General features: G+C 32.7%; 4 protein-coding genes across 8 annotated transcripts; 3 read left to right on the top strand and 1 right to left on the bottom strand.

Annotated features, from left to right (window-relative positions):
• Window positions 1-1,308: 1,308 nt before the first annotated feature.
• On the bottom strand, window positions 1,309-2,476 carry LOC123683817 (dynactin subunit 5). The gene is made up of 5 exons (XM_045622739.1): window positions 2,321-2,476; window positions 2,204-2,266; window positions 1,949-2,136; window positions 1,689-1,800; window positions 1,309-1,633 (listed from the first exon to the last, which is right to left on the bottom strand). Exons 2-5 carry the CDS (start codon window positions 2,249-2,251, stop codon window positions 1,430-1,432), a joined length of 552 nt encoding a protein of 183 aa, XP_045478695.1. The 5' UTR covers window positions 2,252-2,266; window positions 2,321-2,476; the 3' UTR covers window positions 1,309-1,429.
• A 2,291-nt stretch (window positions 2,477-4,767) lies between these two features.
• Window positions 4,768-5,979, top strand: LOC123683813. Its single transcript, XM_045622735.1, has 2 exons — window positions 4,768-5,298; window positions 5,350-5,979. Exons 1-2 carry the CDS (start codon window positions 5,025-5,027, stop codon window positions 5,907-5,909), a joined length of 834 nt encoding a protein of 277 aa, XP_045478691.1. The 5' UTR covers window positions 4,768-5,024; the 3' UTR covers window positions 5,910-5,979.
• A 512-nt stretch (window positions 5,980-6,491) lies between these two features.
• On the top strand, window positions 6,492-7,770 carry LOC123683818 (60S ribosomal protein L17-like). 2 transcript variants are annotated; one of them, XM_045622740.1, is made up of 4 exons: window positions 6,492-6,610; window positions 6,769-6,856; window positions 7,154-7,426; window positions 7,561-7,770. In XM_045622740.1, the coding sequence occupies exons 2-4, from the start codon at window positions 6,776-6,778 to the stop codon at window positions 7,735-7,737; spliced, it is 531 nt and encodes a 176-aa protein (XP_045478696.1). In that variant the 5' UTR covers window positions 6,492-6,610; window positions 6,769-6,775; the 3' UTR covers window positions 7,738-7,770. The 2 variants fall into 2 exon arrangements, with proteins under 2 accessions (XP_045478696.1, XP_045478697.1); XM_045622741.1 differs by having other exon boundaries at window positions 6,609-6,674.
• Window positions 7,771-8,174: 404 nt separating this feature from the next.
• On the top strand, window positions 8,175-10,688 carry LOC123683803. 4 transcript variants are annotated; one of them, XM_045622708.1, is made up of 3 exons: window positions 8,175-8,318; window positions 8,373-8,424; window positions 8,779-10,688. In XM_045622708.1, the coding sequence occupies exons 1-3, from the start codon at window positions 8,295-8,297 to the stop codon at window positions 10,464-10,466; spliced, it is 1,764 nt and encodes a 587-aa protein (XP_045478664.1). In that variant the 5' UTR covers window positions 8,175-8,294; the 3' UTR covers window positions 10,467-10,688. The 4 variants fall into 4 exon arrangements, with proteins under 4 accessions (XP_045478664.1, XP_045478663.1, XP_045478666.1 ...); XM_045622710.1 differs by lacking the exons at window positions 8,175-8,318; window positions 8,373-8,424 and adding an exon at window positions 8,567-8,695 and having other exon boundaries at window positions 8,779-8,942; window positions 8,996-10,688; XM_045622707.1 differs by having other exon boundaries at window positions 8,373-10,688.
• The last annotated feature ends 1,124 nt before the right edge of the window (window positions 10,689-11,812 follow it).

The following is an 11,812-nucleotide window of genomic DNA, read 5'->3' as shown; positions in this document are numbered from 1 at the left end:
AAATTTGTTTATACTTTTGAAGCACTATTTTTCTACAAAATTCGCAGTATCTCAGCTTTCAGGAGTGTTGGCAGAAATCGAAGATAGGTTAGTATTTAGAATCGAAAATTCTCCATGGTATCAATTTTTTTTTACAAAAAATCTCGCAAGACTTTAGTTATCTCTGTTCACAGTTCTCTTAGGAAATACCTGATTGCAAGTCGTGATTACCATATGATATCAAATTTTGAAGCAAATCTGGCCATAAACTCTCTCAGTAAAATTCGGATTTTTTCGAGGATTATGCTCGATGGTGCCATCTAGGTGAAGTAGCTCAAACCAGGTTTTGATGAGGAGCTCATTGCAGGTTTCTATACGTGTTAGGCCGCGGGAATAATTGGTTCAGTAAAATGCGAATAGATGGCTTATAGTCAAATTTCCTATCGATTTAAAAATTTTTTTTCGAATTCTGACATAATTCGAGTATCACCAGCTCCGTATTAGGCCCGAGTGCTTATCCCCACTCAAACTAAAAAAACTCGAGTTTAACTATTCATTCCTTTTCCACCACAAATTAAATTTTATACTACTAGATTAAACTAATCCCTCACTAACAATATAGCCGATTAGGTTGAAACTCATTATATTCTTATGTATACACTTCTTTCGTCTTCAAGAGCGCAATAGGAGCATGGATGAACGCAAACTAAAAGCGGTTTTTTCTCGAAATTTTTCTAAGAATGCTATGAGTAGAAAATAAGTTCAGGAACCTTTGTAGATATGCTATCGCTATGAATTTAATTTTATCCAGCATTGATTTTTCTGAAAAGCCTCAGGAATTCAGGGAAAAAGGTAAAAACAAACAGTAACAATTAAATAGAAGCTATTGTTCTGAAAAAAATAATTTCTAGAAAAAAATTACAAAACAGGAATAACTTGAGAATATAAACTGATTGATATTACCAAAGTTTAGGAGTATATTTGAATTATTTTAGAAATGTCATGACGTCAGCAATCAAAGAAGAATATAGTTGCCAGACTGTCGAAACATGTCCAATGCATACGGGAAGATTAATTATGATTCATATTCTTATTATGAAAAACACAATCTGAATAAGTACAGGGTGTTCCAAATTCGATGCTCACTGAAGCTTCTCGAAAACTATGAGAGGAAAAAATCTTCGAGGAACCTGATCTTTTTCTTCAAATATTAGTTTCTGAAAAATAACTGTTTCAAATATTCCATTTTCGGTTGAACAGTAACCGTTACTGTTCAAGATATTCGAAACATTCTAAAACGTTATTTTCTTGGTATTGCTACAATAAATATACAATATTAGTATTATTTAATACTGAAATATAATTTTTTTTTTGATTATCTTATTTAAGAAATAAATTAGTACAATAATGATAATAAGCAAGCTTTTTATATAATTAATGTATTATAAATCTAAACTGGATTACGACTAGTTAAAAAATGTTGATAATAACTTCTAGTATAATCAACCATAATGTCTGGCTGAACTTCAGGTAGAGTACCAACTTGTACACCTGGAGAACCCCCATATCTACTGAATGGCGGTACTACAGTTTCAGGAGCTAATATCGTATTATCCTCTATTACACAACCATCTTTCAATTCACATCTCCTACCCTGAAAATGATAGTTTGAGAAAGAAAGAAAGACATTTGATTACTATTGATCTTACAATGACGCAATTTTTTCCAATGTATACAAAATTTCCAATAACGGCAGCACAAACCACAGATTTCTCTCCAATGAAAACATGATCACCCATACTCAAAGGAAAGAAGGCCACACTAAAAAATATATGTCACATATATGTTGGTAAACCTTAAAAGTAGATAGAATAATAGAAATGTACAAACTTCCATTGGAAAAATTGTGATAAAAGTGTTAGAAATTGAAACAGATGGTTTTGGTACTATGGTAATATTCGATTCCTACCCCTTACTAAATTTCTTGTATGGTGGTCGTATAACAGCTTGTTTACTTATTATACAGTATCTCCCAGTTTTTACATTTGCGAGATCTCCTCTTATAATAGCTTCTGATTGAATGATAACCTTGCCTTGAAGGACTATGTTCTGTGATCCACACAAAATTGTTCGTCGACATACTTTGTTCCCCGATGCCTAGAAGGAAGTAACAGTAAACCTTACATATTCAAGAACTATACAGACTTGATTTTTTTTTACTTACTGTCTCAACATATTCACTTTTATCATAATAGGTATCTTTAATTTCCATGTTTTCACAAGAAAACTAGAATATTTAGTCAATTTAGTTAATTGCTATATATTTTAACATACATATTACCCAAAAAACTCAATTAATGATTCAAAATAGTATACAGCAGTTAGCTCTTTAGCTTACAGTTAATTACAATTACAAATTACAAGTAATATAAGGCTATTCATTTTGCTAATTATTTCATTCTGATCATAGATTAATTGGAATGTATGTATCTGTGATTTTAACCAAGATGCATAGAATATCGTTCAGAGACATAGAGTATTCGAACAGTTACTAAACTTAGTAACTGTTCTTTTCGGAACGCCAAGAACCTGTCCTTGTAAAGACTAGGGATGCGAATACCGGTTACTTACCAGTCGCGTTACTTTCGCGACCGCTCCAGAAAAATACCGCTCCAAAATACCGCGATTTTGTAACTGTGGTTACAGGAAACGAAACCGTAGACGATTACGAGTTGCGACTAAGTAGAGGACCAACTCCAGTGGCGGAGGAACGAAGGTCGGCACCTTCGTTCCTCGCTTAGTAGCGAGACGGTCGGTAGTTAGGAATTTGGAATTCCCAACTTGGGACTGTTAGGTGAATCTTCGGACCGATTTCATTGTTGATTGAGGTTGTACGTGATTCTATGCTATTGTGTAGGTTCCTCCAGAGAAAGTATTATGTTTTATGATCTTGTTATTACAAGATCATAAAACAAAATACTTCTTTGGTGACTGTCGGCTGAGAATAACTACAACTTAACAAAGGTTGATAGGATCTACAAACGACACCTCAATAAAAAATACGACACCTCATTAAAAATACGACACCTCATTGAAAATAGGTGGTGTAAATTTAAGTTGGAATTATACCATTATCGGGTATACCTACTATTACTCGGAAAAAAAATTATGTAACTGGAATTTAATTGACAAAATGAAGTGGCTGAATGTTTTAGATTTATAGATATTCATTTCACATTACAGAATCGTTTTTTATTTTGATAAGCTTTATTTTACAAAGAATTTTTACGTACCTTTGCAATTTGCATTTCCTATCAATTCAATTATTTCGATTCATATATGTATATGTTCAATAGTTGAAAGCAATCTCGGACTGACCCAATTTTGTCTTCACTTAAATATTTGCTGCAACAATTTTTATCGAAGAAATAATTACAAAAGTATGAAAAAATAGCCAATAGTCCATCAGACAACAATAGCATTATTTACAAGTTAGGTATATACACAGAAATGAAAATTTAAATGATAAGATTAAACTCGTATAATGATCGAGGAATTAAGACGTAAATAAGTTCCATTAGGATTCTTCCTAAATTCCCGAAATTCATATTTTCAATAAAATAAAGTTCTCATTACTCTGATACTTGCGCAAAGAAATATTCCAGTAGGTATGTACTGAAAACACAATGACAGAAACGATTTTACGACGTTATAGATAAAATTCGATCCATTCTTTCACAATACTGAATGCTAAACATGTAACAGAATACTTCTCACTTCTCAAATGAAATGTCTCCTTTATTTCAGTAGATATAAAATATAACATTTGGGACCGTAATAAAATAAACTCCTCTGTGTTTTTTGTTTGTTAAACCTTGGGACTACAATGTTTCTATTCTGATCCTGTCTTGTTAAGAAAATATGCTGGGCAATATTTTTTCTATTTTAATTTGATACAATAGGATCTCATAGGTGTAAAGTTATTTAATTTTTAGTTCTTCAGCAACTTTAAACAACAAATCAGATGAATACATTCTACTCACTCTCCCAATAATTATAAAAATTGTTTTTTGGTCATTTGTTATTCATACTATACCTAAGAATCGACGAAATCAAAGCCTCATATATCTAAAAGCACGCTTTCCTAGGGAGATCATTTCTTATATTATAAAATATGTAGTACATATTTCTCATTCTTTCTGAAAGATAATTGATTCACTAAACCAATTGTGTACATAAAATTTTTTTTACTCATTATTTCTTTCATATAATTAATCAGTCATTCGATTCATTGAATCTTTGGATATTTTGTTCACTTCAATTTGCAAATGATATGTTTCATTTCAACCATCACCGATAGATATAAATTTAAAGTAAATCTTCCTACCCTCCACTCAGGTTACCTAAATGTATAAATAATTGATTACTACCTACGTATAAAATGACTATCCTAGTCTGTTATAATCATTCTGCACTTCTTCCCCAATTCCCTTTAAAAATGTAATTGAAAAACGAAGTAACGATGTAGAAACAGTTGATAGAAACAACTAACACCTGTTACCGAACGCCTTGTGACGTTTATCTATGCTCGTGACACACGTTTCAGTTCCATCCGTCAAAGTTCGGTGCAGCTACGCCGTGACTATCACTACGTTACTGAGGAACCGGTTACTTTACGTTTTTGGAACGGGCGACAACGCTCCTACAAAATACCGCTCCAAAATCGCGGTATTGAAATACCGTCCCATCCCTAGTAAAGACTGTTCTTTACAGCAGCTTCTCTTTTTACGGAATAGCCAAGAATAATTCGATATTGCTCCTTGACCCAATGATTAATTTACCTATTTTCTCGGTACAGCCAAAAACCTGTTCTTTAAAAGAACTGAATCCGTGCATCGTTCATTTGAGGAAAAGAACAGTTTCGGTGCATTGAAAAGAACAGGTATCAGAAACAGGTTGTGATTGTTCCGACTTGCGTAGAATCTGCGCGGTTCTTTTCGTAACAACAACAAATAATTATTACTTTAGGTTTATCTGGCATTATAATGTTGCCCCATAAATCAGAAGATATAATTAAATTAAAGAAATGGTTTGACGAAGGCTCATGGATATCATGCGAGGTAGTTCAAAGTGGATTTGAAATGTATAAAACATCCAGAAGAAACCAGGATAAGAAAAATGAATCAGATTCCAAAATATCAACAACTTTTGAGTGGTTAGATGGAAATGGGAACAATTCTTTAGTTCTTCCTTACGGAGAAAATGAAACATTCAGTTCTGAAAATGAAATTACGGTTGTTGATTCTGAAATCACCAAAGGTTTTAAATCATTTCATTAATTTTCATGTGATTCAAAAATTATTATTGTAGATAGTATTCTTTTGCCAAATGAATTCAAAGAGGAAAATAAGGACCTAGTGACAGATTTGGTAGATGAAGACAATGGCAAACTTTTACCATTATTTATTAGTCATATATTGCGTTGCAAAGAATATAAAAAGTGCTTTAAGCTTGGTAATATTTTCTTCAAATCTGTCCATATTTTTGGTACTGTTGTTAGTTCTCAGGTAACAAATAAAAACAAAATATTAGTTATAGATGATGGAACGGCTCAGATAATGTGTTATATTGAAGATTTCATAAATGATTCTGTGGCAGAAGGAGCTGATGATGAACTTAATGTTGATAGCTCATTTTATGAAGTTTTTAAATATGTTAGAGAGCAATCAATAGAGAGTACATATACTTTACCTACTTTTGATAAAATTAACTTGGGTGATAAAGTTTTAATTACAGGTGATGTATCCTTGCATAAGGGTAATTATTATATATTTGTTGAAAATATTGTTAGACCTAAGGGCAATAGTTGCCATATTGATTTCATGAAAGATATTTTCAATAATTATGAAACTGGATATTATGATTTTTGAATTAGTATTCATTGTTTTGTTGTATCTACTTATACAGAACTTAATATCAAAGAAAATGTTTTATTTTTAATGACTATTTTGATTTTCTCAAATTCTGCATTTGGAACATGAAGATATTAAATATCATTGATATATTAAGCTTTTTCCTACATCAGTGTATCCAAAAAACGAAAAGGATTAATATTTATTTTCGTTTGAAGTCAAAGACTTTCATAATGACATAGAATGCGATCAAAGATTCCTAATCCCTAATCTTTGGATGCGATGTTGCCCGTTGCCGGTTCCAACAAATTTCAGATGGTCTAAAACACAGAACACTAAATATTGAACTAAAAATAAAATTGTGTTATATTCTCTTTCATGATATATTATAAGATATAATTCATTATTGGTTCAACAACTCCCTACGAAACCTCTTCATTGACAAAAATATATGTGTCATAGCAACTTGTATAATGAATTTTCTTATTCAGTAAAATTATAATTTATATCAAAAGGTTAGATTACGTTAGGTTAATTCATTACGAAAATTCTAAGGACATCTTTGTTAATTTTTTTCAACAAATTCATTTCATATCAATTTTATGTTCCGTAGTTCATTTCTCCCAACAAACCTCGATGTTTGAAAAACATAGAAGTAATTCCCTTTCCGACTTTCGGAGGTTAGCTTCATATAACCTATATAATTTCTTTCCTTTCAGGTAAATTTAATTTTTGTCAATCTTTAGAGAAATTAGTCATCCCGATTATCTATTCTAATATTTGGTATTTAAAATTTTTTTTTGAGTGTAGGAATTATTATTTTTCTAATTTGCCTATTATACTGCTTTCATTGAACCTTTGTTTCTTGATATTTCAGGTAAAAAATGGGTCGATACGCTAGAGAACCCGACACTGCCACTAAAACATGCAAAGCCCGTGGATCCAACCTTAGGGTTCACTTCAAGGTAATAATTACATTAGTAAAGTTTATAGTATACAACTTGAATGTTTTGATTCGTATACAAATATTAACAGTGACATTTATATTTGACAATTAACTGTTATTGTTTCCCTCATAGTCCAGAATTCTCCTTTTGACTCTATTGTGCATTTAACATTCATTAATATAAATATCTATCACTCTAAAAGCCTGTGAGATGGCTACTGCAATGAGAAAAATGCTACAACATGCAGTTGTTTATCTCGAGAAAATATCATCTCGGAAGATCATATCTTGGTTAATTTGAAATTTAAACTTTCAGAACACCTGTGAAACAGCTAATGCTATAAGGAAAATGCCTTTGCAACGAGCTGTTGCCTACCTTAAAAATGTTATAGATCATAAAGAATGTGTACCATTCAGAAAGTTCAATGGTGGAGTAGGACGTTGTGCTCAAGCTAAGCAGTTCGGCACAACACAGGGACGTTGGCCAAAGAAGTCTGCTGAATTTTTACTTCAATTATTGAGAAATGCTGAAAGTAATGCTGATTATAGTGGACTTGATGTACAAAGTCTAGTAGTAGATCATATTCAGGTGAGATTTGACATACTTCTATTGAAATTTGAAAGATTATACAATATAGATCATACGTGGATCCTAATTAATTACAGTTTTAACTGCTATTGTCTCGACTTGAAGAGATTTTAATGAGTTGTTCTGAATTTCAGGTTAATCGTGCACCATGCTTGAGAAGACGCACATACCGTGCTCATGGTAGAATAAACCCCTTCATGTCTTCCCCCTGCCACATAGAGCTTTGGTTAACAGAGAATTCAAGCGAACCAGAATCACCTTTGAAACCTGCCAAAAAAGGCAAAGCTGAAAAGAAAGTTGCTACAAGTTGAGTCTTTTGAAATAAAAACTGACAATAAATTTTATCTGTTGATCTAAATTTACTTTCCAATAGAAACCTCCATCCCTCCACTCAATTGATGATAAAATCGTTGGCTTAGAGTATAAAAATTTTATAAATCTTAAATATGTTGTAAAGATTATTTTATTCTCGAGTGTTTTTCCATAGCACCTTTCGTTCACAAGATATTTAACCTAAATTTGGCACAGATATTCCAATTTAAAGTTTTCATCATGTGATATGTTAATCGCAAAGAGTAGGACTACAAGAAACATCATGTTTCTCGAAAACAGCGAAGCTGCTCAAGTTCTTCAAAAGAACAGGATCTTGGCTGTTCCAAACAGAACAGCTCGGATCTGTTCTTTCATATAACCTGTTCTAACTCTACTACTGTCAGGTTCATTTGAGGAATATCATGTGTTCTGTTCTGTGATTATTCTGTATATAATACTCTATGGTGAGGACCACCCATGTCCGTTACTTTTAAATTAATTTCAATAATATAAATAAGTATTAATTTTGGATACTTCAGAATAAATTATTATAAAAATGTATGGATTGGATTTGTCTGGGGTGAGGCGAGTATATCGACGTAGAAAACAAATTTTTTTAAGTAAATGTTTCCAGCTCGAAATCATCTATAGAAATGAACAACTTATGTATTTCATATGCAAAAAAGGTGATAACATTTTCGTAGTCAATGCTGCCATTACTTGTGCTTATTATGGCTTATTGCTACCCAAACTTCGAAATTACAATATTGACGAGACTCTATATCACATCCACAAACCAATGGTTGATGATAATAAAATTGTATTGTCTTTGTGTCATAAAAAGTACCCTAAATTCTTAGAAAAAAATTGGCAAAAATGTAATGCCAGTAACAACTACCTTGAAATGATTCCTAGATTCAGATTGGGATGCAAAGATTTGTTGGTAGTTTCCAAGATGTATGAATCTGTTAAAGACACCATAACTCCTGAAGTTGACCTTAGTCAGTTCATATTAACTTATATCAACAAAATTCTTTCAGATATAGAAATTGACCCAAAACAACTACCAAATTGTCAGATTCAACAACTACCAGAAATTATATGTTCGACTATTTCCCAAAATAAATGTATTAGAGTTCGTGGAGATATGTACAGAGATTTTCCTTATTGGAGCTTTGGGACATTCTGGTCTCCACATAATGAGGTGATGATTGGTTTTCTCTTTGTTCATCCGAAAGTTGGAACTATTTGTTTTAGGGATTCTGATTCTACAATAGGTTGTATCATTGTTAAAAATGTCAGTGAAGACTTAATGGATATTATGAATAAGCCAGTTTATATTGAGAAATATTGTATATTTTCGGAGATCTTCAATCCGAACAATAAGGTCAATCTAGAATATCTATTTTTGAATTTTAAGGATATCTATGTTTTGGGTAAAAAAAGGAAAAGGGATGAGTGCAATGTTTCAAATTTGAAATTTCAAATGACTTTTCACCTATTGAGTAAGAGTTATATTACTTACTCTTCAGAAAAAGGATTTCATTTTTGGGTTGAAGTGACGAATATCAAGGAATACAAAAGTAGTGTTGCAAGGTGCTTTTTGTGCCTACCTGAGCAGTTGATAGAACATTGGCCTCTGTTGGAAGTTTCTTATACTTATACGATAAAATTTGCCAAAGAACTGATAAATATAAGAGATTCTGAATATATTAGAGTCAATCCTAGACTGCCCCAATTTTTTTTGAGGTCCGATAATTCCGTTGAGTTGATTCCCTGTAGAAAATATAATCAACAGGAAAAATTGCCTTTCTTGAACTCCGAAACTATCCCGGATATATTAAAAACAACTGGTCCTGTGAACTTTCAAGCTGTCCTTAAGTTCAGGAAGTTCAACCCGAATAACAGCTCAAGAACAATGGCTTTGAATATTCCCCCCGTGTTTGGTACAATCGGTGAGAAGACTCACATCCTAGACTTCCAAGTGGACGGAGTAAAGACCTTGACTCTCTACCTGAACAACTGGGAACGGATGGCAACTCCAGTTGGGCTTCTACCCGGAGTTTTGGTGAATGTGAGGAATGTTATGGTCCAAAAAACCTATTGTAAGTCTACAGCTCTCACATCATTGGAAGTGGTTGACTACAAACCCCCTTGTAGGTTCCAAACAGCCAGACTTTTAACAGAGGACGACTGGGGGACTCCGTATTATTTTGGAGGTCCTAACAGCATTCCTAACGGTGTATTGGTGCACTGTACCGTTGAGAGTTATAAGGTCATCAAGTTGTTTGTGAAAAGAAGCTGTGTTCGATGCTCTTACAGGTCAAGGATGAAGGGAACGAGTTGTGTTGAATGTAACGGTGACATGGAAACCACTTGTGAATTGCTAGTGACAGCAAGGGACAGTATGGGCCCCTCTAAAATCACTATTAATAAATTGGACATGGTTAAGGTCTTTTTGGGAATTGAAAATAACTTTTGGTCCATTTGGCTCGACACATTTCAATTAGTGGGACAATATCAGTTTCAAAGGTACGGTAATTATGTGAACTACGCTTTGAGTGCTGAGCAATTGAAATTTGTTAAAATGATGAACCATGTTGTTAAGTTAGGGGAATGTAAGCTGAGGCGTAAGCTTCATTTGTTGTGTAGGAAATTGGACAACTCGAGAAACCACAATAAAGATGAACCCCTGTGGTACGGCTTGAAAGTGAAGGAGTTTTCGTAGATTATTTTTGTTGATTTTTACAGTTTGTTCATACGTAGAGGTTGATTCCCCCAACTGTTTCGTTAAAGTTTTATGTAGAACTAAGAGAGATGCCAATCTGAAATTTACTTGTAGGTTGGCTTTTATGATCTACTCTTGCTAAAGTCAGGCCCAGGCTAGTCATAAGTTTTTTCAAACAAATATGAATATTTATATTTATTTCAAGATTAATAAAAATTATTGAGGTTGATAAAATTTGTTGAAATATATTCCTTACGAGTATCAAAAATATCTAATTATGAAAAATATACAAGGTGAGTCAATTGTGCTCGATTAGTCGATAACCCTTTGATATTTGGGATAGGAGAATGACTCAAATTTTAACAGAATCGACAGTACTCAGCGCATAAGCTTGAATTATTTTCGACTATACAGACTGGTCCGAAAGTGGTAAAACACGACACCATCCTGTTTATTTAAATGAGAATGCCCAATTTTTATATCATACTCATCTCTATGAAATTCTGATTTCAAAATACCCCCATTGTACCCACTTGTCATTTATCTGTGGCACTCTTTGACCTAGGTCGCTTTTTTCGAAAAATTTCATGGGTATAATGATTTAAACTAAATATCATATCTTGAAAACCGATCGAGATAATTGTAAGATTTTTTTTTATTGGATCCCGAAAAGTTTTCAAGTCTTCCTGCCAATTCACGTATCACTTTACAGGTGGTCCGAAAGACACTAAAATATTCTAGTTTAGTAGAGAATATTGAACAATATCATAATATCAATTTTCAGATTTCAATAATCAATCGAACACCCTGTATACATATCTACTAATAAGGTGCTTCGAAAAAAAAATTCTCTTCTGATTGAAGTACAACGCTTTCTAGCACCTGATGACTATTTGAAAAACATTTAAAGATATAAAAAAATATTTTTGGAATGTGGAAGTCAAAATTCCATACCTCTTTCATATGAGAATAGAAGATATTAGATTAAGCATATATTTCGTAATAAATTTTTTTGTTTAAGCTCTTATTTTAGTTCTCAAAGAAGTGAATATGTACCTACCTCGTTATAAAATAAAAAATATGTAGGTATAATAGGTAGTATTGTAAATTGGCGTGACTACCTAAACTATACGTACCAGCATTCAGCAGGTACCTGAAAATATCTGAAAACTGCATAGTTTTAGTCCACTATGGGATTTGAAGTCGAACAACAATAGATAAGCGAAACCAGTTTTACAGATATATAACCTTTTCCAGAAAAAGGGAAGTTTCCTATCCTATTGAAAATACCTATGTCAAGAATGATTTATGGTACAAATGCATGGACCACACCACCAAATCCGACC

The sequence above is a fragment of the Harmonia axyridis genome, chromosome 7, assembly GCF_914767665.1.
Source record: "Harmonia axyridis chromosome 7, icHarAxyr1.1, whole genome shotgun sequence".
Classification (NCBI taxonomy): Eukaryota; Metazoa; Arthropoda; class Insecta; order Coleoptera; family Coccinellidae; genus Harmonia; species Harmonia axyridis.
This window is presented reverse-complemented; position numbering and strand designations above follow the sequence as displayed.